This window comes from Macaca fascicularis, chromosome 9 (assembly GCF_037993035.2).
Source record: "Macaca fascicularis isolate 582-1 chromosome 9, T2T-MFA8v1.1".
NCBI lineage: Eukaryota > Metazoa > Chordata > Mammalia > Primates > Cercopithecidae > Macaca > Macaca fascicularis.
In genome coordinates, this window is record NC_088383.1 from 141927826 (window position 1) to 141955093 (window position 27268).

Consider the following 27268-nt stretch of genomic DNA (forward strand, 5'->3'; position numbering starts at 1 on the left):
CAGTCCTGAGGACGGGTGGGGGTGGATACGGGTGTGTCTGAGGACAGGCAGGCATGGATACAGGTCTGAGGACAGGCAGGCGGGGACAGATACAGGCCTGAGGACAGGCAGGCGGGGACAGATACAGGCCTGCCTGAGGACGGGTGGGGGTGGATACCGGCGTGTCTGAGGACAGGCAGGCATGGATACAGGCCTGAGGACAGGCGGGCGGGGACAGATACCGGCCTGCCTGAGGACGGGTGGGGGTGGATACCAGCGTGTCTGAGGGTGGGCAGGGATGGATCCGGGCGTGTCATCAGCAGTCTGCCAGGCAGAGCATCCGACGTGCAGCCCCAGGTCCCCATGCCTCTTACCGTAGCTTCTCTTCCTGGGTGTTCCATGGACAAGAGCGCCTCTGCCAGGGTCAGAGTGGAATTGTACCAGAACTCCTCACTTCCGCCCAGGGGCTGGGCCTGTGCGATCATTTTCTTGGCTTGTCCATAGTTTTTCTCCTTGTTGGCCAACTGTGCAAGGAGGAGCAGGCACTGGGCCTCTGCACAGGGCTCATCCAGCTCCTGAAGGAGAGAGACTCAGACATGTGTGGGTTCCTCTACAGACGTGTGCAGGCAGGGAGACAGGAGAAGGTAGAGAGAAGGAGGAGGCAGACAGAGAGGCAGAGGCAGACAGAGGCACCGGGTGAGGGGAAGACAGGGCCGCTCACTCTGCCAGCGGACGGGTGGGGCCCACGGCCGCCCTCGCACTCCCTGGCAGGACTTGCTGTCCTGCCCGGCTCCTGCAGCCCTGTGGCTCCTCGAGTGGGACGCCCACCCTCCCCGCCCTCCCGCACTCCAGAGGCTTCTCTGGAGTCAGCACCGGCTGCAGCGTGCATGACTGTATCTGATTCCATTTAATTATATTTCAGTGATGTGCTGATGAGCGGGATCGGCGTTCAGTGAGGCGCAGCCCCACTCTGGCTCGTCTTTGGGGGGATCTGTCTCCCCCTGCCTGGGCGGCAGGAAGCTTGGTCCCCGGAGCCTCCTGGGGTTCCTGCTGGCCTTGTCCTAGCCCTGTCTTTTAGAGGCTCCCGCTTGGGGCGAAAGGCTCGGGACAGTCGCACCTGGACACCGATGCTGAGAGCGGCTCAGAGGCTCCCAGAGCCCGGCCTGCCCGTCCGGGGCCTGCTGCCAGGGAGTTGGGCAGCCACATGATCTGGGACAGAAACACAGGGCAGCCTGTGCTAAGAAGAGAGGGGTGCTGGTCGGAGGGTGAGGAGAGGATGGGAGCGGCGGCGGAAAGCAGGTCCCAGCTCCAGGGCTCCCCGGCTATCCTCTGCAGCAGAAAGGCGGTGTCCTGTTCCCAGGCATCACTTTCTGGCCAAACAAGATGCCCTGTGTGCTCGATTGGACCTGGGCAGGCCCCTCCCAGGGTAGATGCAGGTGCGGGGACAGAGGGGAGGGTGGGCTGATGAGCTGGGGCTACCCGCCAGAGAGCAGGTGTCCCAGCTGCTGAGGGCTCCATCTCTGGCCGTTCCATGCATTTAGATGCCCAGGACGAGGGAGGGGCCGCAGCCACTAGGGAGGCGTGCCCCAGGCGTGCCCCAGTTGTGCCCCTGCCGGACACAGGATCCACCTGGACACCACAGCCCGCACGCACCGGGCACGGCTGTGACCGCCAGAGATGGCGTGGGGAGGGCCTGGGTTCACCGCAGCCTCGTGGGCAGTCAGGTGGCCTGAAGGTAGGCAGGTGGGTGGCTGGGCTCTGTGGAAGGGCATTCCTCGCCTCTGGACCAAGCCTGGCAGGGGTGTGCAGGCCTCTGAGGTGGGAAGACGGGGAGGCCCTTCGTGGCTGGGCCCAGAGAGCAGGGCTGGCAAGGGTCCAATGGGGCCCGGCTCTTGTGGGGCTGGTTCAGGGCAGCTACAGTGGGTCAGAGGCTGGTGACAGGGTGGGCAGGGGCTTCCACATGGAGAGGAGGAGGGTGAGGGGGTGGGACAGAGCTTGGCTGGGGATGAGGAGAGCCCAAAAGGCAGGGAGAGGACAGGGTGGGTGGTGTAGAGGTGGGGTGGACGGGGGGTGGAGGGGGGGTGGAGGGGTTAGAGGTGGGGTAGAGGTGGGTGGAGGTGGGGTGTAGGGGGGACGGAGGGGGGCGGAGGGGGTGGAGGGGGGGTGGAGGGGTTAGAGGTGGGGTAGAGGTGGGTGGAGGTGGGGTAGAGGTGGGTAGAGGTGGGGTAGAGGTGGGGTGGGTGGGGTAGAGGTGGGGTAGAGGTGGGGTAGAGGTGGGTAGAGGTGGGGTAGAGGTGGGGTGGGTGGGGTAGAGGTGGGGTGGAGGTCGGGTGGAGCTGGGGTGGAGCTGGGGTAGAGGTGGGGTGGGTGGGGTAGAGGGGGGTAGAGGTGGGTAGAGGGGGGGTGGAGGTGGGGTGGAGGTGGGGTAGAGGTGGAGTAGAGCTGGGGTAGAGGTGGGGTAGAGGTGGGTAGAGGTGGGGTGGGTGGGGTGGAGGTGGGGTGGGTGGGGTAGAGGTGGGGTAGAGGTGGGGTAGAGGTGGGGTGGAGGTGGGGTAGAGGTGGGGGGTGGGGTGGAGGTGGGGTAGGGGTGGGGTGGGTGGGGTAGAGGTGGGGTGGAGGTGGGGTAGAGGTGGGGTGGAGGTGGGGTAGAGGTGAGTAGAGGTGGGTAGAGGGGGGGTGGAGGTGGGGAGGAGGTGGGGTAGAGGTGGGGAGGAGGTGGGGTAGAGGTTGGGTGGAGGTGGAGTAGAGGTGGGGTGGGTGGGGTGGAGGTGGGGTGGAGGTGGGGTGGAGGTGGGGTAGAGGTGGGGTGGGTGGGGTAGAGGTGGGGTGGAGGTGGGGTGGGTGGGGTAGAGGTGGGGTGGAGGTGGGGTAGAGGTGAGTAGAGGTGGGTAGAGGGGGGTGGAGGTGGGGTGGAGGTGGGGTAGAGGTGGGGTGGGTGGGGTGGAGGTGCGGTGGAGGTGGGGTAGGTGGGGTAGAGGTGGGGTGGAGGTGGGGTGGAGGTGGGGTGGAGGTGGGGTGGAGCTGGGGTAGAGGTGGGGTGGAGGTGGGGTAGAGGTGGGTAGAGGTGGGGTGGAGGTGGGGTGGAGGTGGGGTAGAGGTGGGGTGGGTGGGGTAGAGGTGGGGTGGAGGTGGGGTAGAGGTGGGGTGGAGGTGGGGTGGAGGTGGGGTAGAGGTGGGTAGAGGTGGGGTGGAGGTGGGGTGGAGGTGGGGTAGAGGTGGGGTGGGTGGGGTAGAGGTGGGGTGGAGGTGGGGTGGAGGTGGGGTAGAGGTGGGGTGGGTGGGGTAGAGGTGGGGTGGAGGTGGGGTAGAGGTGAGTAGAGGTGGGTAGAGGGGGGGTGGAGGTGGGATGATGGTGGAGTAGAGCTGGGGTAGAGGTGGGGTAGAGGTGGGTAGAGGTGGGGTAGAGGTGGGGAGGAGGTGGGGTAGAGGTTGGGTGGAGGTGGGGTAGAGGTGGGGTGGGTGGGGTAGAGGTGGGGTGGAGGTGGGGTAGAGGTGGGGTGGAGGTGGGGTAGAGGTGGGGTGGAAGTGGGGTGGAGGTGGGGTAGAGGTGGGTAGAGGTGGGGTGGAGGTGGGGTGGAGGTGGGGTAGAGGTGGGGTGGGTGGGGTAGAGGTGGGGTGGAGGTGGGGTAGAGGTGAGTAGAGGTGGGTAGAGGGGGGGTGGAGGTGGGATGATGGTGGAGTAGAGCTGGGGTAGAGGTGGGGTAGAGGTGGGTAGAGGTGGGGTAGAGGTGGGTAGAGGTGGGATAGAGGTGGGGTGGAGGTGGGGTAGAGGTGGGTAGAGGTGGGGTAGAGGTGGGGTGGGTGGGGTGGAGGTGGGGTGGAGGTGGGGTAGAGGTGGGGTGCGTAGGGTAGAGGTGGGGTGGAGGTGGGGTAGAGGTGAGTAGAGGTGGGGTAGAGGTGGGTAGAGGTGGGTAGAGGGGGGTGGAGGTGGGATGGTGGTGGAGTAGAGCTGGGTTAGAGGTGGGGTAGAGGTGGGTAGAGGTGGGGTAGAGGTGGGTAGAGGTGGGGTGGAGGTGGGGTGGAGGTGGGGTAGCGTGGGGTGGGTGGGGTGGAGGTGGGGTAGAAGTGGGGTGGAGGTGGGGTAGAGGTGGGGGGTGGGGTGGAGGTGGGGTAGAAGTGGGGTGGAGGTGGGTAGCGTGGGGTGGGTGGGGTGGAGGTGGGGTAGAAGTGGGGTGGAGGTGGGGTAGAGGTGGGGGGGTGGGGTGGAGGTGGGGTGGAGGTGGGGTAGAGGTGGGGTGGTTGGGGTAGAGGTGGGGTGGGTGGGGTAGAGGTGGGTAGAGGTGGGGTAGAGGTGAGTATAGGTGGGTAGAGGTGGGTAGAGGTGGGGTGGAGGTGGAGTAGAGCTGGGGTAGAGGTGGGGTAGAGGTGAGTAGAGGTAGGGTAGAGGTGGGTAGAGGTGGGGTGAAGGTGGGGTGGAGGTGGGGTAGAGGTGGGGTGGGTGGGGTGGAGGTGGGGTAGAGGTGAGTAGAGGTGGGGTAGAGGTGAGTAGAGGTGGGGTAGAGGTGGGTAGAGGTGGGGTAGAGGTGAGTAGAGGTGGGGTAGAGGGGGGTAGAGGTGGGGTGGAGGTGGAGTAGAGCTGGGGTAGAGGTGGGTAGAGGTGGGTAGAGGGGCGTGTGAGGCTGATGCCAGGGTCTCCAGTGCTGACACTGAGTGGGAGGGCAGAGCCCTGTCCGGAGGAGTAGGCAGCACAAGGAACAGCCACAGCCCCCAGGGCAGATGTTTCCAGCCTGGAGTCCCCTGAGGTCGGCGGGGGTCTGAGTGCTGAGGCCACGGCGGGAGAGCCCAGGGGAGGTCAGAACGCCAAGAGAAAAGGCCACCATGTGGGTGGGCCTGAGAGGGAGGGGAGAGCCAGAGAGCACGCGGGAGGGGTGCCACCAGCAGGACGGAGAGAGCCCCGCCGAGGAGGGGCCAGGGTGGAAGGGCAGAGCACACTCCCATCGCCAGCCTGGGGGAGCGGGTTCAGAGAGGCTCGGGGTGGGGCGGCCGGGAGGCACTGGCTGAGGGCGAGGTGGGGCCGGAGGGAGGGCAGTACACGAAGGCAGGCTTTCTGCGACACGGATGCGGCTGAGAAGCCAGGGTGAGCTGAGGGCCAAGTTGAGGACAGGAGCCAGGAGGCCTCCAGCCAAGAGGGCGGGGAAAGATCAAGGAAACAAACAACTTCCTGCCAGAAGCGCCAGCTGCGAAACGAAGTCCCTGCACAGCCGCGGCCGCAGGAGGAGGGTGGGCAGCCCCAGGAGGAGGGTGGGCGGCCCCAGGAGGAGGGTGGCGGCCCCAGGAGGAGGGTGGGCGGCCGCAGGAGGAGGGTGGGCGGCCGCAGGAGGAGGGTGGGCGGCCGCAGGAGGAGGGTGGTGGCTGCAGGAGGAGGGTGGCCACCTGTGCTCGTGGGAGTCTCACACCCGTCACATTCGTCCTGGGACTGGGCTCCCAGGTCCACGGAGGCCCCGGCACACAGCAGACTCACTCCCTAAGCCCCAGAGCTCTCATCACCTGACGCCGGGTGAGGGAGGCCGGGCCTCTGCCCACCTCAGGGGCTTGACGCTCGCCCCGGGAGCTCCCAGGAGCTCTTCCACACTCCCAGCCCTCGGCCCCAGCAGAGGCTGGCCCTCTCCTGTGGCTGTGGCCAAAAGAACGCTGCACCCAGCATCTTCAGTCCCTTCCTCAGACAAGCTCCCTTTTGACCCTGGTCTGCACACACCCGTCTCTGCTATCAGAGACCTGCACACACCTGTTCTCAGTGCCTGAGACCTGCACGCACCTGTCCCCCTGCCTGACACCTGAATGCACCTGTCCCTGCTATCAGAGACCTGCTCACACCTGTCCTCAGTGCCTGAGACCTGCACACACCTGTCCCATTTACTGAGATCTGCACACACCTGTTCTCAGTGCCTGAGACCTGCACACACCTGTCCCTGCTATCAGAGACCTGCACACACCTGTCCCATTTCCTGAGATCTGCACACACCTGTTCTCAGTGCCTGAGACCTGCACACACCTGTCCCCCTTCCTGAGACCTGCACACACCTGTTCTCAGTGCCTGAGACCTGCACGCACCTGTCCCCCTGCCTGACACCTGAATGCACCTGTCCCTGCTATCAAAGACCTGCACAGGCCGGGCGTGGTGGCTCAAGCCTGTAATCCCAGCACTTTGGGAGGCCGAGACAGGCGGATCACGAGGTCAGGAGTTCGAGACCATACTGGCTAACACGGTGAAACCCCGTCTCTACTAAAAAATACAAAAAACTAGCCGGGCGAGGTGGTGGGCGCCCGTAGTCCCGGCTACTCGGGATGCTGAGGCAGGAGAATGCCGTAAAAACCCGGGAGGCGGAGCTTGCAGTGAGCTGAGATCCGGCCACTGCACTCCAGCCTGGGCGACACAGCGAGACTCCGTCTCAAAAAAAAAAAAAAAAAAAAAAGACCTGCACACACCTGTCCTCAATGCCTGAGATCTGCACACACCTGTCCCTGCTATCAGAGACCTGCACACACCTGTCCCCTTGCCTGAGACCTGCATGCACCCTGCCTGAGACCTGCACACACCTGTCCCCTGCCTGAGACCTCACACACCTGCCCTCAGTGCTGGAGATAAAGTCTGAACCTCTCAAGGCTTTGATGGGCGTCACTGAATTTTTATACCATTCTAGGACCCTCTCTTTTTCTGGAGTTTTTCTTCAAAACAAGTGACAGGCTGTCTGGTTCTGTAGCTCTGCCTCACCCTCCCAGTGAAAGCAACTCTAAAATCTGGACAGAAGATGTCACCACGTGTCTGAGGTGAGTTTGGAGGGCAGTCAGTGCTGGCAAAAACTGGCAACTACAATTTTTGCACAGAGAGAAGCACCCGTGGGCCTCCATCCATCTGGCTTTTTCCTGGGGCTGCCATCCCTGCAGGGGAACAAAACCCGGGGGAATGCAAGCACCCGGGGTGAGGAGAGGAGGCTGCAGCTGGGACTTCCAGTGCTGAGGCTTGCAGGGCCAGTCCCAGGAGGAGGGGCCGAGGCGAAGGGTCCGAGGTCCGTACTTCCCCTCAGGGCTGTCAGCTGGGTTTGGCTGCTCAGGGCAGAGGAGGATGACACAAAGCCTGGCAGGAGCCAGCTGAGACCAAACAGCTGCAGCGCCCACCGGGGAAACCGGGCCTCAGCAAACGTCCCGGGGCTTTCACTGGGGACCGTAAGGGTCACACCCGGGGAGTGAGAGCAAAACGAACAAAGACCAGACCAGACCCGGATCCCTGGACCCAGGCGGCCCCGCACACGATCCGCCCTCTAGAACAAAGTGGCACTTCTGGCAGACACTCTCTGGGGTTCCCCAAGTTCTCATCCAGCCTCAGAAGGTAAGAAACTGACGGTGGCAGGAGGCAGAGAGGAGCCACCGACGACCAAGAGAAACGAGAGGTTGCAGAGACCCACAACAGGTACTGGAAATAGAAACTTCAGCAAACTGTGAGTGGCAAAGCAAAAGACGGACAGACAGAGGCCGTGCTAGAGATGAATGCTACAGCCCAAGCCTCCGCCTGCAGCCCCTCCGCTGTGCACCGTGCGCTGGGAGCGGCCGTGGATGGTGACGGGCTGGGAGGGCTCCTCACCTGGAAAGCCAGATGAGCCTCTGACAGGAGCAGCCGTGCGGGCTGGTACAGGTTCATCTCCAGCAGAACTTCTGCCTTCAGCATCCACAGGAGGGGAAAGGACGTCCCATCCAGGCCCCTCCCGGTCTCCCCATTCATCTTCAAAATCTGGAAGACACCGCAGCCCCAGGCGGCAGGGTCCTGACACTGCGACCTCCGAGTCCCACGGGACGAGCTCTGGCTCAGCAGCCGTCCCTGCGACTCAGGAACCACACCACACCGAGGGCTCCCTGCTGGCCTTGGCACCGTGGGCGCCTCACAAGCTCCCCGTGCGCCCTGAGGCCAGGGCTCAGGCCTTTGCCTTTCCCCCGACAGGCCTCTTGCACCCTGTGCACCTCTCTCTTCTCACGAATCCCCTTGCAGCCAACCAAGACCACCACTAGCCACGTAGAGCCTTTGCTACTCCACACACACACACACACACACTGGGGTGTAGGACCCCCTGCCCCACTTCGTGCTGCCGACCAACCCCGGGATCTGGGCCTGCCTGCGGCTGTGCACCCGGCCTTGCTAGGGCACCCCTGGCATAGGCCGGTGGCTGAGCCCCTGCACTGGGATCTGGGCCTACCCCACATCCTCCCACCCTCTCCTCGCTAAGCAGAGACCCCGGCGGGGGCAGAGGCTGAGCCCCGCACTGCTGTGTTCTGGATCCAGGTCCTGTGCTGAGCCCCTGTCCTGTCCTGGCTGCCAGGTCACAGGAAGCATGACCTTTGCTCCTCCATGGTGCTCCCATGGTAACTGCGTTTTGGGTTAGGAGCTGGGCTGGTCACCTTCCTTTACGGGCAAATGCAGCGGATGCTGTGCTCTCCTGCTGAGGGAAACCAGGTGGCAGGAGGCCCAGTTCTGTCAGACGACGAGGACCCCCAGGTGGAGACCCCTCTTTGCTGTCCCCACCTTCTCTCTGCCTCTGCGCAGGCACCTGGCAGGCCTGTTCCAGGGAGGCCTGTGGTGCACATAAAGCTCATCTTTCCCGGGGAATTCCAGGGCCCACGGGAGGAGAAATCACTCACAGGAAGCCCCTCGCACACTGACAGACAGGCCGGCCCCTCGCACACTGACACACACACAGGCCGGCCCCTCGCACACTGACAGACACACAGGCCCCTCGCACACTGACAGACAGGCCGGCCCCTCGCACACTGATAGACACAGGCCGGCCCCTCACACACTGACAGACACACAGGCCCCTCGCACACTGACAGACACAGGCCGGCCCCTCGCACACTGACAGACACACAGGCCGGCCCCTCGCACACTGACAGACACACAGGCCGGCCCCTCGCACACTGATAGACACAGGCCGGCCCCTCACACACTGACAGACACACAGGCCCCTCGCACACTGACAGACACAGGCCGGCCCCTCGCACACTGACAGACACACAGGCCGGCCCCTCGCACACTGACAGACACACAGGCCGGCCTCCTGGCTCAGCTGTAGGACACACAGGCCGGCCCCTCGCACACTGACACACAGGCCGGCCCCTCGCACACTGACACACACAGGCCGGCCCCTCGCACACTGACACACACAGGCCGGCCCCTCGCACACTGACACACAGGCCGGCCCCTCGCACACTGACACACACACAGGCCGGCCCCTCGCACACTGACACACACACAGGCCGGCCCCTCGCACACTGACACACACACAGGCCGGCCCCTCGCACACTGACAGACACACAGGCCCCTCGCACACTGACAGACACACAGGCCCCTCGCACACTGACACACAGGCCGGCCCCTCGCACACTGACAGACACACAGGCCCCTCGCACACTGACAGACACACAGGCCCCTCGCACACTGACAGACACACAGGCCCCTCGCACACTGACAGACAGGCCGGCCCCTCGCACACTGACACACACAGGCCGGCCCCTCGCACACTGACACACACACAGGCCCCTCACACACTGACACACACACAGGCCGGCCCCTCGCACACTGACAGACACACAGGCCCCTCGCACACTGACACACAGGCCGGCCCCTCGCACACTGACAGACACACAGGCCCCTCGCACACTGACAGACACACAGGCCCCTCGCACACTGACACACACAGGCCGGCCCCTCGCACACTGACACACACACAGGCCCCTCGCACACTGACACACACACAGGCCCCTCGCACACTGACACACAGGCCGGCCCCTCGCACACTGACAGACACACAGGCCCCTCGCACACTGACACACACAGGCCGGCCCCTCGCACACTGACACACACAGGCCGGCCCCTCGCACACTGACACACAGGCCGGCCCCTCGCACACTGACAGACACACAGGCCCCTCGCACACTGACAGACAGGCCGGCCCCTCGCACACTGACACACACAGGCCGGCCCCTCGCACACTGACACACAGGCCGGCCCCTCGCACACTGACAGACACACAGGCCGGCCCCTCGCACACTGACACACACACAGGCCGGCCCCTCGCACACTGACACACAGGCCGGCCCCTCGCACACTGACACACACAGGCCGGCCCCTCGCACACTGACAGACACACAGGCCCCTCGCACACTGACACACAGGCCGGCCCCTCGCACACTGACAGACACACAGGCCCCTCGCACACTGACAGACACACAGGCCCCTCGCACACTGACACACACAGGCCGGCCCCTCGCACACTGACACACACACAGGCCCCTCGCACACTGACACACACACAGGCCCCTCGCACACTGACACACAGGCCGGCCCCTCGCACACTGACAGACACACAGGCCGGCCCCTCGCACACTGACACACACACAGGCCGGCCCCTCGCACACTGACACACAGGCCGGCCCCTCGCACACTGACACACACAGGCCGGCCCCTCGCACACTGACAGACACACAGGCCCCTCGCACACTGACACACAGGCCGGCCCCTCGCACACTGACAGACACACAGGCCCCTCGCACACTGACAGACACACAGGCCCCTCGCACACTGACACACACAGGCCGGCCCCTCGCACACTGACACACACACAGGCCCCTCGCACACTGACACACACACAGGCCCCTCGCACACTGACACACAGGCCGGCCCCTCGCACACTGACAGACACACAGGCCCCTCGCACACTGACACACACAGGCCGGCCCCTCGCACACTGACACACACAGGCCGGCCCCTCGCACACTGACACACAGGCCGGCCCCTCGCACACTGACAGACACACAGGCCCCTCGCACACTGACAGACAGGCCGGCCCCTCGCACACTGACACACACAGGCCGGCCCCTCGCACACTGACACACAGGCCGGCCCCTCGCACACTGACAGACACACAGGCCGGCCCCTCGCACACTGACACACACACAGGCCGGCCCCTCGCACACTGACACACAGGCCGGCCCCTCGCACACTGACACACACACAGGCCGGCCCCTCGCACACTGACAGACACACAGGCCGGCCCCTCGCACACTGACACACACACAGGCCGGCCCCTCGCACACTGACACACACACAGGCCGGCCCCTCGCACACTGACACACACACAGGCCGGCCTCCTGGCTCAGCTGCAGCCCTGCACGGCCATGAGGGCACCGGCGTCCACCGGGCTGCAGGTCAGAAGGATTCTGGGCGGTGAGGTTCACCTTGTCCTTGGCTTCCAGCGGTTTGATCTCCCCAGGCCGGATGGGAAGTGTCTGCTCACTCAGTGTTGGCAGGCTTTCTTCTAATAAAGGTTCCTTATTTTTCTCTTTTTTCAACGCGATGTCTTTCCTGCAGCTAATGTGAGTAAAACAGACGATATGAGTTATCTGTGCACCATGAGTTACCCACCTCCAGCATGACCCAGGAGAACCAGCCACAGCCGTGCCCCCAAGTGCTCACTCTCCCCAGAGGGGCAGGAGTCCAGGGCAGAGGGTGGCTGGGTGGCTGGCTTTTACCCGGCCACACCAAGGGCAAGACTCAAGCCCCGGGCGGCGCCGGGTGGGACCGCACCCACCTGGCCTGCTCCAGCTCGCTGACGTACACCTGCCCGACCGCCTCTTCATGGTGCGCAGCTGCTTCGCTCAGCTTCAGCTCGGAGCACACGTGGGCGAGGCTGTGGGGAGTGTGGCCGGGAGCGTCAGTGCCGCGTGGGAGCGGAGGGAGCCAGAAACAAAGCTACGAGTGTGTTTCACAGAAAACGGTCAACTAAAACATCGAGGCATACTTGGATGATGTTTTCAATCCTTTTTCAAGGTAAGCGAAATGACTAGGGGAAAGTGCCAGGTAGCTCCATCACATTTCAGGTGGGATTTTTTCCTGCTCCTTCACAGATCTCGTGTGAGGCATTATCTGTTGCCTCCTGGATGCCGTCCGAGGAGAGGAGGAGGCCCTCAGGTGGGCTCAGCAGCCACCACCACAAGCAGAGAAGCCTTGACTCCTGTTGAAAACCCTATTCTTGTAAAATGCTTTCAGGCAAGCAGGAAAGTTGCAGACACCAGGAAGCATCCCTGTGCAGGCCCCGGTGGCCCCTCTTGGCCCCATGACCACACCTGCTCCAGCTTCCTCTCCCGCTCCCGCCCCTGGGATATCTGAGCAAGCTGAAGATGCAACTTGCGGCCTTTCTCCCAGATCCTTCAGTGGCCCGGGCACTTCCATTTATCACACTGCGCTTTATTGTGCTGCTCAGATACTGCATATTTTACAAATTGCAGCCCTGAGCGACCAAGTCCATCGGCACCATTTTCCAACAGCACCTCCTCACTCGGTGTCTCTGTGCCACATTCTGGTGATTCTCAAAATATTTCAAAAAATCAAAATATTATTATGATTCTGCTACAGTGATCTGTGTTCAGTGATCTTTGCGGTTACCATTATAATTGTTTTGGGGCACCATCAACCACGCCCATATATGACAGCAAACTGAGTCGACAAATGTCCCGTGGGTTCTGACTGCTCCACGGCTTGGCTGCTCCCCCACTTCTCTCCCTCCCCTTGGGCCTCCCTATTCCCCAAGACACAGAAGTTTTGAAATTAGGCCAGTTAGTAACCCTGCGATGGGCTCTAAGTGTTCCAAAGAAAGGAACAGTCACACGTCTCTCACTTTAAAGGAAAAGCCAAAAATGATTCAGTTCAGTGAGGAAAGCGTGTCAGAAGTGGAGACAGACTGGAAGCTCGGCCCCGCACCAGTTAACCAAGTTGTAAGTGCAAAGGGAAAGTTCTGAAAGGAAATTCAAAGCTCCTACAGGGAACGTATGAACACAAATGACGAGAAAGTGAAGCCACCTCAGTGCTGATATGAATAAGTTTCCACGGTCTGCGCCAAAGACCAAACCAGTCACAACATTCCTTTAGGCCGAAGCCTAAGCCAGAGCGAGGCCTTCACTCTCTTCAATCCCATGAAGGCCAGGAGATGTGAGGCAGCTGCAGAAGAAAAGTTTGAAGCTAGCAGAGGTGGGCTCGTGAGGTTTAAGGACAGAAGCCGTCTCATAACATAAAAGAGCCAGGTGAAGCAGCAAGTGCTGACGGAGAAGCTGAAGCCTTAGCCGGAAGATCCAGCTAATAAGAGCATCGATGGTGGCTACGCTAAACAACAGATTTCAGTTGCAGACCACACAGCCTTCTGTTGGAAGAAGATGCCTTCTAGGACTTTCATAGCTAGCGAAGAAAAGTCAATGCCTGGCTTCCAAGCTTCCAGGCACAGGTGGACTCTCTTGCTAGGGGTTAACGTGGCCGGGGACTTTGAGTCAAAGCCAGTCCTCATTCACCATTCTGAAAATCCCAGGGCCTTTAAGAATGATGCTCTATTGGCCGGGCGTGGTGGCTCACGCCTGTAATCCCAGCACTTTGGGAGGCCGAGGAGGGCAGATCACGAGGTCAGGAGATTGAGACCATCCTGGCTAACATGGTGAAACCCTGTCTCCACTAAAAAAAAATACAAAAAATTAGCCAGGCATGTTGGTGGGCGCTTGTAGTCCCAGCTACTTGGGAGGCTGAGGCAGAAGAATGGTGTGAACCCGGGAGGTGGAGCTTGCAGTGAGCTGAGATGGCGCCACCGCACTCCAGCCTGGGTGACACAGCAAGACTCTGCCTAAAATAATAATAATAATAAAAAAAAAGAATGATGCTCAATGTACTCTGCCTGTGCTCTATAAGAGGACAACAAAGCCTGATGTCAGCACCTCTGTTGACAGCATGGTTTGCTGAATATTTAAAGCCCACTTTTGAGACCTACTGCTCAGAAAAACAGATTCCTTTCAAAATAGTACTGCTCACTGGCAATGCTTCGGCCACCCAAGAGCTCTCACGGAGATGTACAAGGAGATGAATTCTGTCCCATGCCTGCTAACACCACTGCTAACACCGCAGCCACGCAGCCCATGGATCAAGGCGTCATTTCGACTTTCAAGTCTTACTATTTACAAAGCACATTTAATAAAGTTACAGGGGCCACAGAGAGTGATTCTTCTGAGGGATCTGGGCAAAGTCATTGAAAACCTTCTGGAAAGGATTTGTCATTCTAGATCCCATTAAGAACATTCCTGATTCATGGGAGGAGGCCAAAATAGCAACATTAACAGGAATTTGGAAGAAGTTGATTCCAACCCTCATGGATGACTTTGAGGATTCAAGACTTCAGTAGAAGGAGCTACAGGTGTGGGGGAAACAGCAAGAGAAGCAGAATCAGAAGTGGAACCTGAAGATGGCCCTGAATTGCCACAGTCTCAAGAGAAAACCTGAATGGATACAGAATTGCCTCTTACGGACGAGCAGAGAAAGTGATTTCTTGAGATGGGATCTGCTCCTGGTGAAGATGCTGTGAACACTGTGGAAATGACAAAAGGGACCTAGAATATTCCATACATTGAGTTGATAAAGTGGGAAGAGCATTTAAGAGACTGACTCCAATTTTGAAAGAACTTCTGCCGTGGGTAAAATGCTGTCAAACAGTGTTGCATGCTACAGATAAATCTGTGAAAGAGTTGATTCATGTGGCAAATTTTATTGTCGTCTTATTTTAAGAAATTGCCAGCCTTTTTAGCATTTTTAGCACATACATTTTAAATGGATGTATGTACATTTTTTAGACATAATGCTATCGCACACTTCATAGACTACAGAATAGTGTAAACCTAACTTTTATATACTCTGGAAAGCCAAAAAGTTCATGTGACTTGCTTTATTGTGATATTTGTTTTGTTTTGGAACCTAACCCACAATATCTCCAAGATAGGCCTGTATTTCCTTAAAACAAGAATATTCTCTTAAGGATCAGGTAGAAATTTTAAAATAAAAATATCATATTTTATTTTTTAAATTTTTAGTAATAGGGTCATGCTCTGTTGCCCAGGCTAGAGTGCAGGGGCACGATCATAGCTCACTGCAGCCTCGACTTCTTAGGCTCAGGTGATCCTCTTGCCTCAGCCTCCTGAGTAGTTGGGACAACAGGTGTGTGTCATCATACCTGGCTAACATATTTTTTAAATTTTCTGTAAAGATGGGGTCTTGCTACGTTGCCCAGGCTGGTCTCAAACTCCTGGGATCAAATAGTCCTCCCATCCCAACCAAAAATACCATTTTTATATTCAAATATTTTTATTTACTTGGTGTGCAAGTCCCAGGGACTTTATTATTTACACAGTCAACTACAGAATTAATATTTTAACATGCTGTTCATTTTTGTATTCTTTGGGGAAATCACACTCCAAAAAAGGAACTGTACTCACCGAAGGTGGTAGAGATCCGCCAGGCCCTTGCTTCCCACCACGGAGTCCGAAATCAGCACCCCCAACTGCAGGATGGGGACCGTGAGTTCATGTAGGCACATCTTCTGCAGGGCCTTGACCAGGTGGTCCAGGAAATACAAACTGTACGTCTACATGAACACATAACACACACAGGAGGTCACAGGAGCGGGTGTAGGCCACAAGCATAAGGGTCTTTCCTCAGAGAACCCCCTCCCTCGCCGTGCCAGCACGTGTCTGCATACAGCAGGTGCTCAGCACGTTTCTGTGGGATGGATGGAGGCTGTGCTATCTTCCTTCCCTCTTCCACTCATGGGTTTCATTTTGTCACATGTGATAATCTTTGTGAACATCAGCACCCAAGTATGAAGATCCCCACAAGAAACACACCCATTCATGGATTTATTCAAATTTATGTGTTTGTTTCATTTTTCCACTAAAAACTACTGACTCACTAGAGACAGAATTTCTTTGTGTGCACACACAACCACTTAAACATTTAATATATAAAGAAGAGCTAATGCTTCCTATGATGTTGGACTCAGTTTGTTAAAACCATTACTCTTGAGTGAGAAATTAGGAAAGTTGGATGACCTGTTGTAAAAATGTACTTCTAAGAACTGGAGGTAATCAATATTCAAAGAATGACTGGGCCGAGATCTGGAAGTCAGTATGCATCCAGGGACATGAGCCTGGCTATCAGGCACTGACACAGCCGAGGGTCTCACGGCGCTCTGCACCGTGCTGCAGGCTGGGCTTAGAAAACTGGGTTCAGGGCCCACCAAGAGCTCCACTCTCTCACTCTCTCTCTCAGGCTGGGTTCTTGAAGGGCTGCACCTTAGAACTCCAGGCAATCTAGGAGGAGGCCATTCCCTCAGGGATGACAGCCAGGCAGAGGGGCCGTGCGGGCAGCCTGGAAAGCATGGGGTCCCTGGAGAGGTCGATGGAATTGATCACTCCTGGTGAGGCTGATCGGGAGAGCGAGCGAGGGTTGACAGGGCTCTACAGATCTCACAGGCATTAAAAGGTAATACAAGGACATTGAGAACAACTTCATGACAATATATCCAAAATGCATTTTAAATAAAAACATCCCAGAAAAAATGCAACCCATGAAAACTGTTACAAGAAGAAACAGAAACTCTGAAGAATTCTGTAACTATGAAATAAATTGGATCCATAATTTAAAATTTTCTCAAACAGAAGCTCTGGGCTCAGATGGCTTTACCAGGGAATTCTTCCAGACATTTAAGGATGAAATAACTACCAATCTTATACAAATTTCTCCTAACAATGGTCAGAAAGGAATACTTGCTAACTGACTAAAAGGCCAGCATAACTTTTACCACATCCTGAGGAGGACACACATGAAAGGAAAATTAAATGTCGTCTTCCTCACAAGCACAGATGCACATACCCCGGACAGAAGAGCTGCCAACCAAAGCTGGTGACATAGATTGAGTGACAGTACAGCCAAGCTGCCCTATTGTGATAATCATTAGAAACAATCAAGGTAATTAATTCAAGGAATGAAGGAGGAAAACACCATCTGCATAGATGGAGAAAAATATTTGATAAAAATATAAAAGCATTCATGACTAAAATTCTTAGCGAATAGAAATAAACTTCCTTAATCAATAAAGGTCTATAAAAACCTACAACAAACATCAATTATACTTCTGAGTAAAATGTTGGAAACTTTCCTTTGGGATAGGGCACGCAACATAAAAATAGATGTTATCACCATTTTTATTCAACCTCATACTGGACGTCCTTGCCAGAATATAAGGCAAGGTAAAGAAAAAACAGTGTAAAGAGTGGAAACTAAAAAAGAAAAATGTGTTTGCAGATAAAACGACGATGTACACACAAAATCCAAAATAATCTACAGACAAATTACTAAAGTTATAAAGAGCTTAACAAAATGGATGCTTACAAGGCCAAAATGAAAACAATTACATTTCCACAGTTTATCTGGAGTTTAAACATGAAACAACAAAGCTATATTTACAACAGCATCAAACGTTTCAAATACACAGAAATAAATCTGACATGTATAACTGCCATGTAGAAAACTCTGGTCTATTGTTAAGAGACGTTGAAGATGACCTAAGTCAATGCAGAGACAGACCATGTCCATGGATCAAAACGCTCAACACCATAACAATGTCGGTTCTCCACAAAGTAACTTACAGATTCAATGCAATGTCAGTAAAAACTCTACCAGGGTTTGTGACGGGTCTGACACACTGATTCTAAAATACACATGGACATGCAATGGAGAATAAAAAGAGTAGCCCAACCGTCCTGAAGAATGAGGTAAGGAGATTTTCTTTACCAAATACTCATGGTTGTGAAGCTCAGTAATTGACACTGAGATGATGCTGCAAGGACAAAAAACTAACAGAAAGCAAGAGAGACCCCAAAGCAACCCCATGCACAGGTGGGCACCTGCTCATGCCCAGTGCAGCCAGCAGGGAAGGTGGCCAGTGGCATTTCAGGAAGTGGTGTCAGAACAACGGGACACCCTGACTGTCAAGCTTGAGGCTTGACCCCTACCTCATACCACACACACATCAAGTTCAGGTGACAGGCAAAACTATAAAGGTGCAAAATATTTCTACTTTTTGGAAAAATACTATAACAGAGTATCTGTACAACCTCCAGAAATGAAAACATAAAAAAAGGACACACAAAAAACTGACTAATTACAAAGGAAAAGACTAATGACTCTTATTACATTAAAACTACTAATCCCTGTTCCCAAAAAGATCTCCTTAACAGAGTGGAAAGGCAAGGCATGAAGTGGAGGCGGATCTGCTGGTCACATGGCTGCTCATGCGATTTTCCAGAATAAAAGATTCCTTCAAACCAATAAAGAAAACTTAGAAAGCTTAATTAAATGTGGGCAATAGCCTGGAGGGCACAACACAAGAGAGGACCTCCAAGGATAGGAAGCACTGAAGGCCAACCTCACTGTGGCCAGGAGTGTCCCGTGAAACGTTGGGGAATGCCACTGCCCACCCACTGGCTGCTGAGATTGAGGGGAGTGTCATCAGCAGAGATCTGCACAGGGCCACTCTACCCATGGCAGGCACAGCAGTGAACTGAATGACCACTGTGGAGGGCAGCATGGCAGTGTGGCACCAAACATCACAGGTGGAGATTCACATCCTCCATGGTCCAGAAAGTCTGTGATGGGTGTGTCCTCCAGGCATGGGGGCATGTGGGCACCAGGACACAGTGCACGGATAGTCACAAAAGCTTCATGTAGTAGCTGTTAACCGGAAACAGCCCATCCACCAGCAGGTGGATGGACGAACCATGGCCTGTCCACGCAATGGGCCACCCACAGCAATGCATGAAACACACACCATGGCCTGTCCACATAATTGCCACCCACAGCAATGCACGAAACACATCGACAGACCATGGCCTGTCCACACAATGGGCAATCCACAACAATGCATGGAAACAAACATAGACCATGGCCTGTCCACATAATTGCCACCCACAGCAACGCATGAAACAAACTCAGAAAGACCATGGCCTGTCCACCCAATAGGCCACCCACAGCAATGCACGAAACAAATCATGGGGACACAGCGAGCCTGGCAGGTCCCACAGACGGAGTCCAGGTGAAGGACGCTCACCAAAGAGAATCCACCCCAACAAGGCACAGAGATCTAGTGGACACCCAGTCCTAGCCCCTGGAGCTGTGTGCATGACCACAGAACGGCGAAAAGGACTTGTGGATGTGATCAAGTGAGGACCCCGAGGTGGGGAGGGTCTCCGGGATAGTCCAGGTGAGCCCTAAATGTAATTCTGTGGGAGGGAGCGGGAGATTTGATCTGCACAAAAGAGGAGGCAATGTGACCACAGAGGCCGACCGGGATGAGACAAGAGGGATCTTCCCCGGGCCCCTTGGAGGGTGTCACCCTCCCGACACCTGGATTTGGGCCCAGGGAAACCGATTTTCAGCTTCCGGCCTCCAGAACTGTGAGGGGATCAGATCCTGTTGTTTTAAGCACCCGGCTGTGGGAGCTTGTCATGAACACCTGTCCTGTCTCGCTAGGTGCGTGTTGGACTTGGGTGGGGAAGAAGGAAGGCTTTCCTGGGTGTCGGTAGTTAGGGGCAGACAGTGGTGCTGGGAGGGCCTGTAGGGGGCTGGGGGCTGATGGAACTCTGTCCTGTCCTCCTTTTTCTGGCTACAGTTCACAGTGGAAACTGGACCTGGGGACAGGTCAGGGGACACCATGCTGTGACGAGGGTCTTGAGCCTTTTCCTTATGTGAACGTACCGGCTTCTGGATACTTGAGGGGTTAACAGTAGAGTCACTTCTGTCCTGTTTCAGCACAGACAGCACTTCCTCGGGGCAGGAGTAGGAAGCCCACTCTTCTATGCTCGTGGGTAAGTCTTCCAGTTGTTTGTTAGGAGCTGGGCTTTGGCACTAGAAAGGCAAGAATGCAGGATTTCCCTGAAACAGTGGAAACAGCAGACGCCGCCCACCCGCCCCCACCGGCATGGCTGTGCAGCAGGCAGGCCACAGCCCTGGGGAGCCGGCATCCCCCCGACCAGCAGACCCCAGCGAGCACCCAGATCCAGCCTCTGACACTGTTTCCAGGCAGTGCACGCAAAGCTTTCTGCCCCGTGCACAGCCAGAGTCGGCCTGGGGGTGCCCAGGCTCAGGACTTCCAGGAGCTAAGGCTCTGCAGCCTCTGCCTCCTGCATCTCCCCTCAGTGACAGCTGACTGGTGAGCTCAGCAGTGCTCGTGCCAGAGTCCAGGTGTGAGCGTCCCGCTCTGGGAAGCTGGGCGGCCAAGTGGTTTCTCTGCCCAGCACTTTCAGAAGTGGATACTTGCAGAGAGAAAGGTTTCGTGGGATTAAAAAAACACTTTTCTCACTGCTCTGGGACCCAGACCCTGGGCTGTGTCTACTGCCATGGCCTCCGAGCCTGGCAGACCTGGGACAACGTGCTTTGTGCAAGCCGCATGCGTTACGTGGCTAGCTCCAGGCCTGGGATTCCCGCCAGGGACAAACCAGGGTGCTTTACAGACATTCCCTCACATTGTCCTCCAAGAACCCTGACAGGGAGAGAAACCGGGGCACAGAGACCGGCCAGGGCCCAGCCTCAGCACTGAGGCCACCTGGGGCTCCTCCGAGAACCCTGACAGGCAGGGAAACTGAGGCACAGGCCATCCTGGGCCCGGCCTCTCCACCGCGGCCGCCCGGGCACCACCTGCTTGGGCTCCTTGGCTTTCTCCTCCTTTCCCTTCTCCTTCTCCTTCTCTTTACTCCTCTCATTCTCCTTCTCCTTTTTAGGCAATAACAGATGTGAGCTGGTTGCTGCCAGGGGTCTGCTTTCTAGAACTGATTTTCCTGCTGTCATCAAGGAAACCTGGGCAGGGATGAAATCCACGTTTGCAGCACTGAAAACCCACCTGCCACCCACTCCGCCCACCCTCCACTCCTGGGTGAGGGACGCTCAGACCCGCGGGGCTCCCCAAGCTCTAGCGCTCTGGTGGTCTTACGTCCCGTCAGCTGCTGTCAGGTGAGGCCCCTAGAGCACAGAGCGGGGCTGGCCGAGGGTGTGGGCACTGGGGGCTGCAGGGACATGCCCATGAGCACTCTGGCTCCGCGGGTGTCCCTCAGTCTCACTCCACAGCAGGACACCCCTGGCCCTGGGGCTCCCTGCTGACCATCCCACACCTTCCCTGCAGTGGCTCTCGTCGGGGCTGTGCCCAGGCAGGGAGGACACTGGACACGTCTCCTTGGCAGGCCCTGCCGGCCCCTCGCAGCCCTGACATGTGTGGGCGTTTGGAGCAGGTATGGCTGGCCCCTCGCAGCCCTGACACGTGTGGGCGTTTGGAGCAGGTGTGGCTGGCCCTAGGGGGGACTTGCCACTCCACGGGTGAATGAGTTCAAGGTCTCTAATTAAGAACCCATGAGAATAACATTGAGCGATTCTCCTAGAAGGGTCACAAAGAATGGCGGCTTGGGCGCCCATGGCCCCAGGTCTGGCAGTGGTGGAGGCTGGTGGGGGGCTGGCGTGGAACATTCTGAAGACGGGATGAGGGGGCCTCCCTGCCTTTCCTGCTCTGCCCATGGCTGGGCCGTGTCCCTGTTGATCCCGAGATGCCCTATGGGGGTTCCGGGCAAACTTGTCCTCAGAAGAAAGGCCTGCCATGCCTGGCGCTGCCCTGCTGGGTGTAGCCCGCGGGAGGCCTGGACAGGCGCACGGGGCGGCCCCAACAGTGCTCCTGGTGGGCTTCACAGGGAGAGGTGGTAGGAGGAGCAGGATAAGGAGGGGGGTGGGAGTGGGGCACAGAAGAAGGTTGTGGAAGCCCCGTCAGCGGGCGGTTCAGGAGCTGTTGGGCCCCAGCTGCCAACAGAGGCGCCTGCTGCTGCCTGGGCGTGGCGAGCCAGGCAGAGGCAGTTTTGGGTGATGGTCGGCAAGGGCACTGGGGCGGGTGTCAGGGAGGACTGGCTGATCTGGAGGGAGCCATGAGCCCTCCCTTGGGGAGTGCTGGGAATGTCGAGGGTGCAGGAGTGAAGAGGGGAGTCTCTTGTTTTCATGCCGATGGAAATCATCCGGTAGAGAGGAAGAACCCGGATGTCGCAGGAAACTGCTCACATCTCAGAGGTCTTTAGGAAATGCTGGGAAAGGCTCTGATGCCTTTAGAATGCTCACTGCAGTTTCCCCAGCCCACAGCCCGTCCCGGGAGGCATTGCAGGGACGGGGAGCCTTCGCTGGGCCTCACCTGCCAGATGTGCCTGAAGAAGGCGTAGGCTGCAAGGCAGCAGTCCTCGTAGCCCTCGGCACCCGGCGACAGCACCAGCGCCAGCAGGATGTGCACACGGGCCAGCGCCTCCAGCTGCCGCACGCTACGTAGCTGCTCCAAGGACACCACCTCCCCGGCCTCGGACACGGAGCTCTGTGGGGGCATCTGCATGGCCATGTACTCCCCTGAAACACGGGGTGCCCGAGGCTGAGAGCAGGCCCGGCTACGGGTCTGTGGGCCCCAGGCCACTCCCTTCCCTGCCTGAGGCTGCGGGGACTGTCCGGTGCCTCGCCGACCCCCGGTGCTCCACTCTGCTGAGGGCCGGGAGCCAGGGGAAGAGCCACGTGTTGCACTTACTCTGCGAAGGCTGAGCTTGGACGCCCCCTCACCCCCAGGGGCAGCTCCACTCTCAGCTCCAGCCCCAGGTCCCCAGGCCCTGAGGGCTCTCCTGCTGCCCTGTGTGTCCTGGAAGCCTCATGAGCTGCACCTGGCCTGGGCACCCCGTTCCTGTCCCAGACTGTCCCGAGGGCCTGGGAGTTCTGAGCAGGGCCCCCACTCATCCTGACAGGGGTAGGAGCAGCAGCCACCGGGAGGATGGCCCTGAGCAAGCCAGCATTGACAAGTGCTCTAGGACGGCCCGGCTGTGTGCACGTGTGTGTGTGTGCGTGTGTGCACGTGTGTGTGCGTGCGCATGTGTGTATGTGTGCGTGTGTGTGCGTGTGTGCATTTGTGTGCGTGTGTACATGTGTGTGCGTGTGTGCATGTGTGTGCGTGTGTACGTGTGTGCGCGTGTGTGCATGTGTGTGCATGTGTACGTGTGTGTGCGTGTGTGCATGTGTGTGCGTGTGTATGTGTGTGCACGTGTGTGCATTTGTGTGCGTGTGTACGTGTGTGTGCGTGTGTGCATGTGTGTGCAGTGGCCACCCTCGCTGGGCTCTGCCAGCCTCTGCTCTTCATGGCAGGCCTGCGGGAACCACCCCATGGGACTCTCCAGGCACACCTGCGCTCCCCGCAGAGTTTTTGCCCCGGGTCACCCTGAGCTGATGCCCAGGCACTGGCGGTGTTTACGCTCTGGATGATGCCAGTGGGGCTGCCATCGTCTGCCCAGGTCCCCACTTACCAGCAAACCCCCACCTCCCTGCACTGCTGTGAGCAGGGGCTGGGTGGCCAGGGGCCTGCGGAGGAGGAGCAGCTGGAGAACGGAGCCCCTACCTCGAGTCGGAAGCCACCTTGGGGATGGCTAAGGTGCCCACAGGGTCTGAGGTCTCCCCCAGCCTCCTGAGGAAGGCGGCCTCCGGGCCGGCCCAGCTGTGTGCCTGAGGACATGGCTTCTCCCTGACCTGGACAGAACCTTTCTATGAAGGTCGCCTGGTGGGGGTCAGGCTGAGTCCCTCAGGGCCCCCGCAGAGGACAGCGCTGTGACGCATCGGGGCTCCTGGCCTCCAAAGCCTGCACGGACACGTGGATGCCCAACGGCCATCCAGACCACGGAGCGCGAAGCAGAGCTCTGGGGGAGCCGCGTGGGGTCGGCACCCTGCCAGCGGAGTGGGCTTACCGTCCGGCGTGGGCTCTGCCTCCGGGGCGTCACTGGGCAGCTTCATGGCCAGCAGGATCTCGACGGCCCAGCGGAGGTGGAAGACCACGTCCTCTAGAGGAAAGTGTCTGTGGTGGAGCCACTGGCCGAACTCCATGAGGTACTCCACCTTCTGCCACTCCGTCTCAGGCTTCTGTGGGGGTGAACAGAGAGGGTGACACCCTCGTGATAGCCCTCGAGGCTTTCCTGATGCAGTGAACACTTTCATTGCTCACTTTCTAGAAGAAAAGGTTCATTCTTATCCCACAGTGACCGTTTGGAGGCTGCCTCTAATGAGGTCAAGCTGCCGTTTAGGCTCATTGGGACGTTTCAGGCACAGGCGAGATGGCGCTGCTGTTTCTTTTCACAGGCAGCGTGTGGGCAGGCTGCAGTTTGGCGAATCCTTCCCTGTCTCCTCACCCTCTGCAGGTGCCACCTCCTGGGGCGTCCCGGGTCCCCAGGCATTCCCTGCACCACAAGAGGACACGGGACAGGGGTCCTGCTGTCGCCCTGTCTGTGGGTGGCCCTGTGTGGGTGGTTCTGCGGGCAGCCCCGCGTCCCTGCTGGAAAGGACGCCTCCTCAGGGCGGGAAAGGTGTTTGCCCTGTCCTGCGTCCAGATGCAGAGTCCAGTCCAAGGCCCGGCCGGGGCAGACTTGGCCACCGTCGCTACAGAATCGGATGAGACCACCCTAACCTGACCCTTGCAGAGCAAAGCCCAAGCCCTGTGAGCCGGGGTTAGCCTGCACCACACCCTCCGCAGCCCTGCGAGCCGGGGTTAGCCTGCACCGCACCCTCCGCAGCCCTGCGAGCCGGGGTTAGCCTGCACCGCACCCTCCGCAGCCCTGCGAGCCGGGGTTAGCCTGCACCGCACCCTCCGCAGCCCTGCGAGCCGGGGTTAGCCTGCACCGCACCCTCCGCAGCCCTGCGAGCCGGGGTTAGCCTGCACCGCACCCTCCGCAGCCCTGCGAGCCGGGGTTAGCCTGCACCGCACCCTCCGCAGCCCTGCGAGCCGGGGTTAGCCTGCACCGCACCCTCCGCAGCCCTGCGAGCCGGGGTTAGCCTGCACCGCACCCTCCGCAGCCCCGCCGGCCGGGGTTAGCCTGCACCGCACCCTCCCCTCCACAGCTGTTGCCGGGGCCACAGCCACACTCTTCTCCAGCAGGGTGGATGTCGCATGGGTGTCGCCGCCACTTCATTTCTGCTGCCAAATATCTGTGGCTCTCTGAGCGCTGGCCCATGCCACTTATTCAGCCCACGAATCTGCTGGGGGTTCCCTCTGTGCCCAGCACTCACGCTGCATCAGCCATCATAAGCAGGTGCCTGTGGGCCTCAAAGCACAGATGCTCTGCAGGACACATGGCTCAGGACCAGAGACCCAGTGGTAGTAGGAATGGGGCCTCACCCGGCGGAAGCTGAGGAGAGCCTTGAGGCGCTGAGAAATACTATGGGGGGTGTTTGTGGAGAGGGTGCTCTGGGCAGGGGTGCAAGGCCCTGCAGTGCGGGTAAGACAGGAAGGGACTGAGCCACAGCACTGTGGGCTGGAGAATGCAGACAGCAGCTCTGACCTGGACCTGGGGAGCCTCCCACTGCTCTGCAGAGAACAGGCCGGGGTGAGCCAAGAAGAGGTTAGTGCTGCCCACACAGGGAGACGGAAAAGAGCCCAGGGCAGCAAGGAGGTGGGGGTCTGGACAAATCTCAGGGCGAAGCCCATAATGGAGTGTTGGATGGGCAGGTGTGAGCGTGGAGGGGTGTGGGAGGGTGTGGGATGTGTGTGTGTGGGATGTGGGGTGTGAGTGGTGTGTGGGATGTGGGGTGTGAGTGGTGTGTGGGATGTGGGGTGTGTGTGATGTGTGTGGGATGTGGGGTGTGAGTGGTGTGTGTGGGATGTGGGGTGTGAGTGGTGTGTGTGGGATGTGAGGTGTGAGTGGCGTGTCTGGGATGTGAGGTGTGTGGTGTGTGTGTGGGATGTGGGGTGTGAGTGGTGTGTGTGGGATGTGAGGTGTGAGTGGCGTGTCTGGGATGTGAGGTGTGTGGTGTGTGTGTGGGATGTGGGGTGTGAGTGGTGTGTGTGTGGGATGTGGGGTGTGAGTGGTGTGTGTGGGATGTGGGGTGTGAGTGGTGTGTGTGGGATGTGAGGTGTGAGTGGCGTGTCTGGGATGTGAGGTGTGTGGTGTGTGTGGGATGTGGGGTGTGAGTGGTGTGTGTGGGATGTGGGGTGTGAGTGGTGTGTGTGGGATGTGAGGTGTGAGTGGTGTGTGTGGGATGTGGGGTGTGAGTGGTGTGTGTGGGATGTGGGGTGTGAGTGGTGTGTGGGATGTGAGGTGTGAGTGGTGTGTGGGATGTGAGGTGTGTGGTGTGTGTGGGATGTGGGGTGTGAGTGGTGTGTGTGGGATGTGGGGTGTGTGTGGTGTGTGTGGGATGTGAGGTGTGTGGTGTGTGTGGGATGTGGGGTGTGAGTGGTGTGTGTGTGGGATGTGGGGTGTGAGTGGTGTGTGTGTGGGATGTGGGGTGTGAGTGGTGTGTGTGGGATGTGAGGTGTGAGTGGCGTGTCTGGGATGTGAGGTGTGTGGTGTGTGTGTGGGATGTGAGGTGTGAGTGGTGTGTGGGATGTGGGGTGTGAGTGGTGTGTGTGGGATGTGGGGTGTGAGTGGTGTGTGTGTGGGATGTGGGGTGTGAGTGGCGTGTCTGGGATGTGAGGTGTGTGGTGTGTGTGGGATGTGGGGTGTGAGTGGTGTGTTCGGGATGTGGGCGTGAGTGGGATGTGGGATGTGTAGTGTGTGTGGGACGTGTGGTGTGTGTGGGATGTGGGGTGTGAGTTGTGTTTGGGGGTATTGGGAGTGAATGGTGTACATGAGATGTGCGTTACAGGTGTGAAGTTGCGGCCTGTGGGGTGTGTCTGGGTTGCAGCTGTGGGCTGTTATGTCGCGTGTGTCTGTGGGTCTAGGTGCAAGGTGTGGGTTTGTTGTGGGTGTTGGGTGTGAGTCCAGCCACTGGAGGATGGAGCTGCAACATCTCGAGGGGAAAGGCAAGAGGAAGAATGGTGGGAAAAGCAGGCATTTGGTTTTGGGCAAGACGCTGGCCCCAGGGTGAGGCCAGGCAGGCAGCAGGATTCACAGGTCTAGGGGCAGGGTCTGGGCTAGAGAATTGCTTGTGGGGAAAATGGGCAGCAGCCATGTTTAGTTCAGGACGTGGGGTGAGATCAGATGGCCAAGGTCCTGCCCTTAGCCCAGGGCCTTCTCTGTCATGAAGAGGTGGGAAGGGGAGAAGGATGGGGAACTGGTGAGGTGGTGGGGCCTGGGAGCCACGTGAAGGATGCCATGGATGGGGAAGGAAGGGAGCAGCTGTGGAGGCTGGCGGTGGCTCCCACAAAAGCTGTGGACATTGGGGAGGGCCTTGGCCCTGATGGGGAGGTTCAAGGGAGAGCGGGTCATCTTCTCAACAGAAGTGTGGGGCCACCAGAGTCCACAGGCTGAGGAGTGCTGGGGACCCTGCCTCACACCGTATAACTCATAAATGTAACAGCTACAACTATAAAACTCAGAAGAAAACGGGAACAAATCTTCAAGACCTTGGGTTATGCAACAGTTTTGCAGATACAATGCCAGAAACACAAGCAACAAAACAAGAAAC

General features: G+C 58.3%; 1 protein-coding gene across 11 annotated transcripts in view; it reads right to left on the bottom strand.

The window, feature by feature from the left end:
- CFAP46 (cilia and flagella associated protein 46) overlaps nucleotides 1-27268 on the bottom strand; it is a 133828-nt gene that overhangs the window by 46127 nt on the left and 60433 nt on the right. For all 11 annotated transcript variants that reach the window (XR_012418304.1, XR_012418303.1, XR_012418302.1 and 8 more), the window contains exons 28-36: nucleotides 23620-23791; nucleotides 22044-22249; nucleotides 20522-20680; nucleotides 19583-19732; nucleotides 15265-15413; nucleotides 11556-11654; nucleotides 11203-11335; nucleotides 7559-7705; nucleotides 354-554 (exon numbers count right to left, since the gene is read on the bottom strand). Coding sequence is in view for 7 of the 11 variants with exons in the window: in XM_045361769.3 (XP_045217704.2) it covers nucleotides 354-554; nucleotides 7559-7705; nucleotides 11203-11335; nucleotides 11556-11654; nucleotides 15265-15413; nucleotides 19583-19732; nucleotides 20522-20680; nucleotides 22044-22249; nucleotides 23620-23791 (1416 nt within the window). In the remaining 4 variants the exon portion in view is untranslated. The remainder of the gene's footprint in view (nucleotides 1-353; nucleotides 555-7558; nucleotides 7706-11202; nucleotides 11336-11555; nucleotides 11655-15264; nucleotides 15414-19582; nucleotides 19733-20521; nucleotides 20681-22043; nucleotides 22250-23619; nucleotides 23792-27268) is intronic.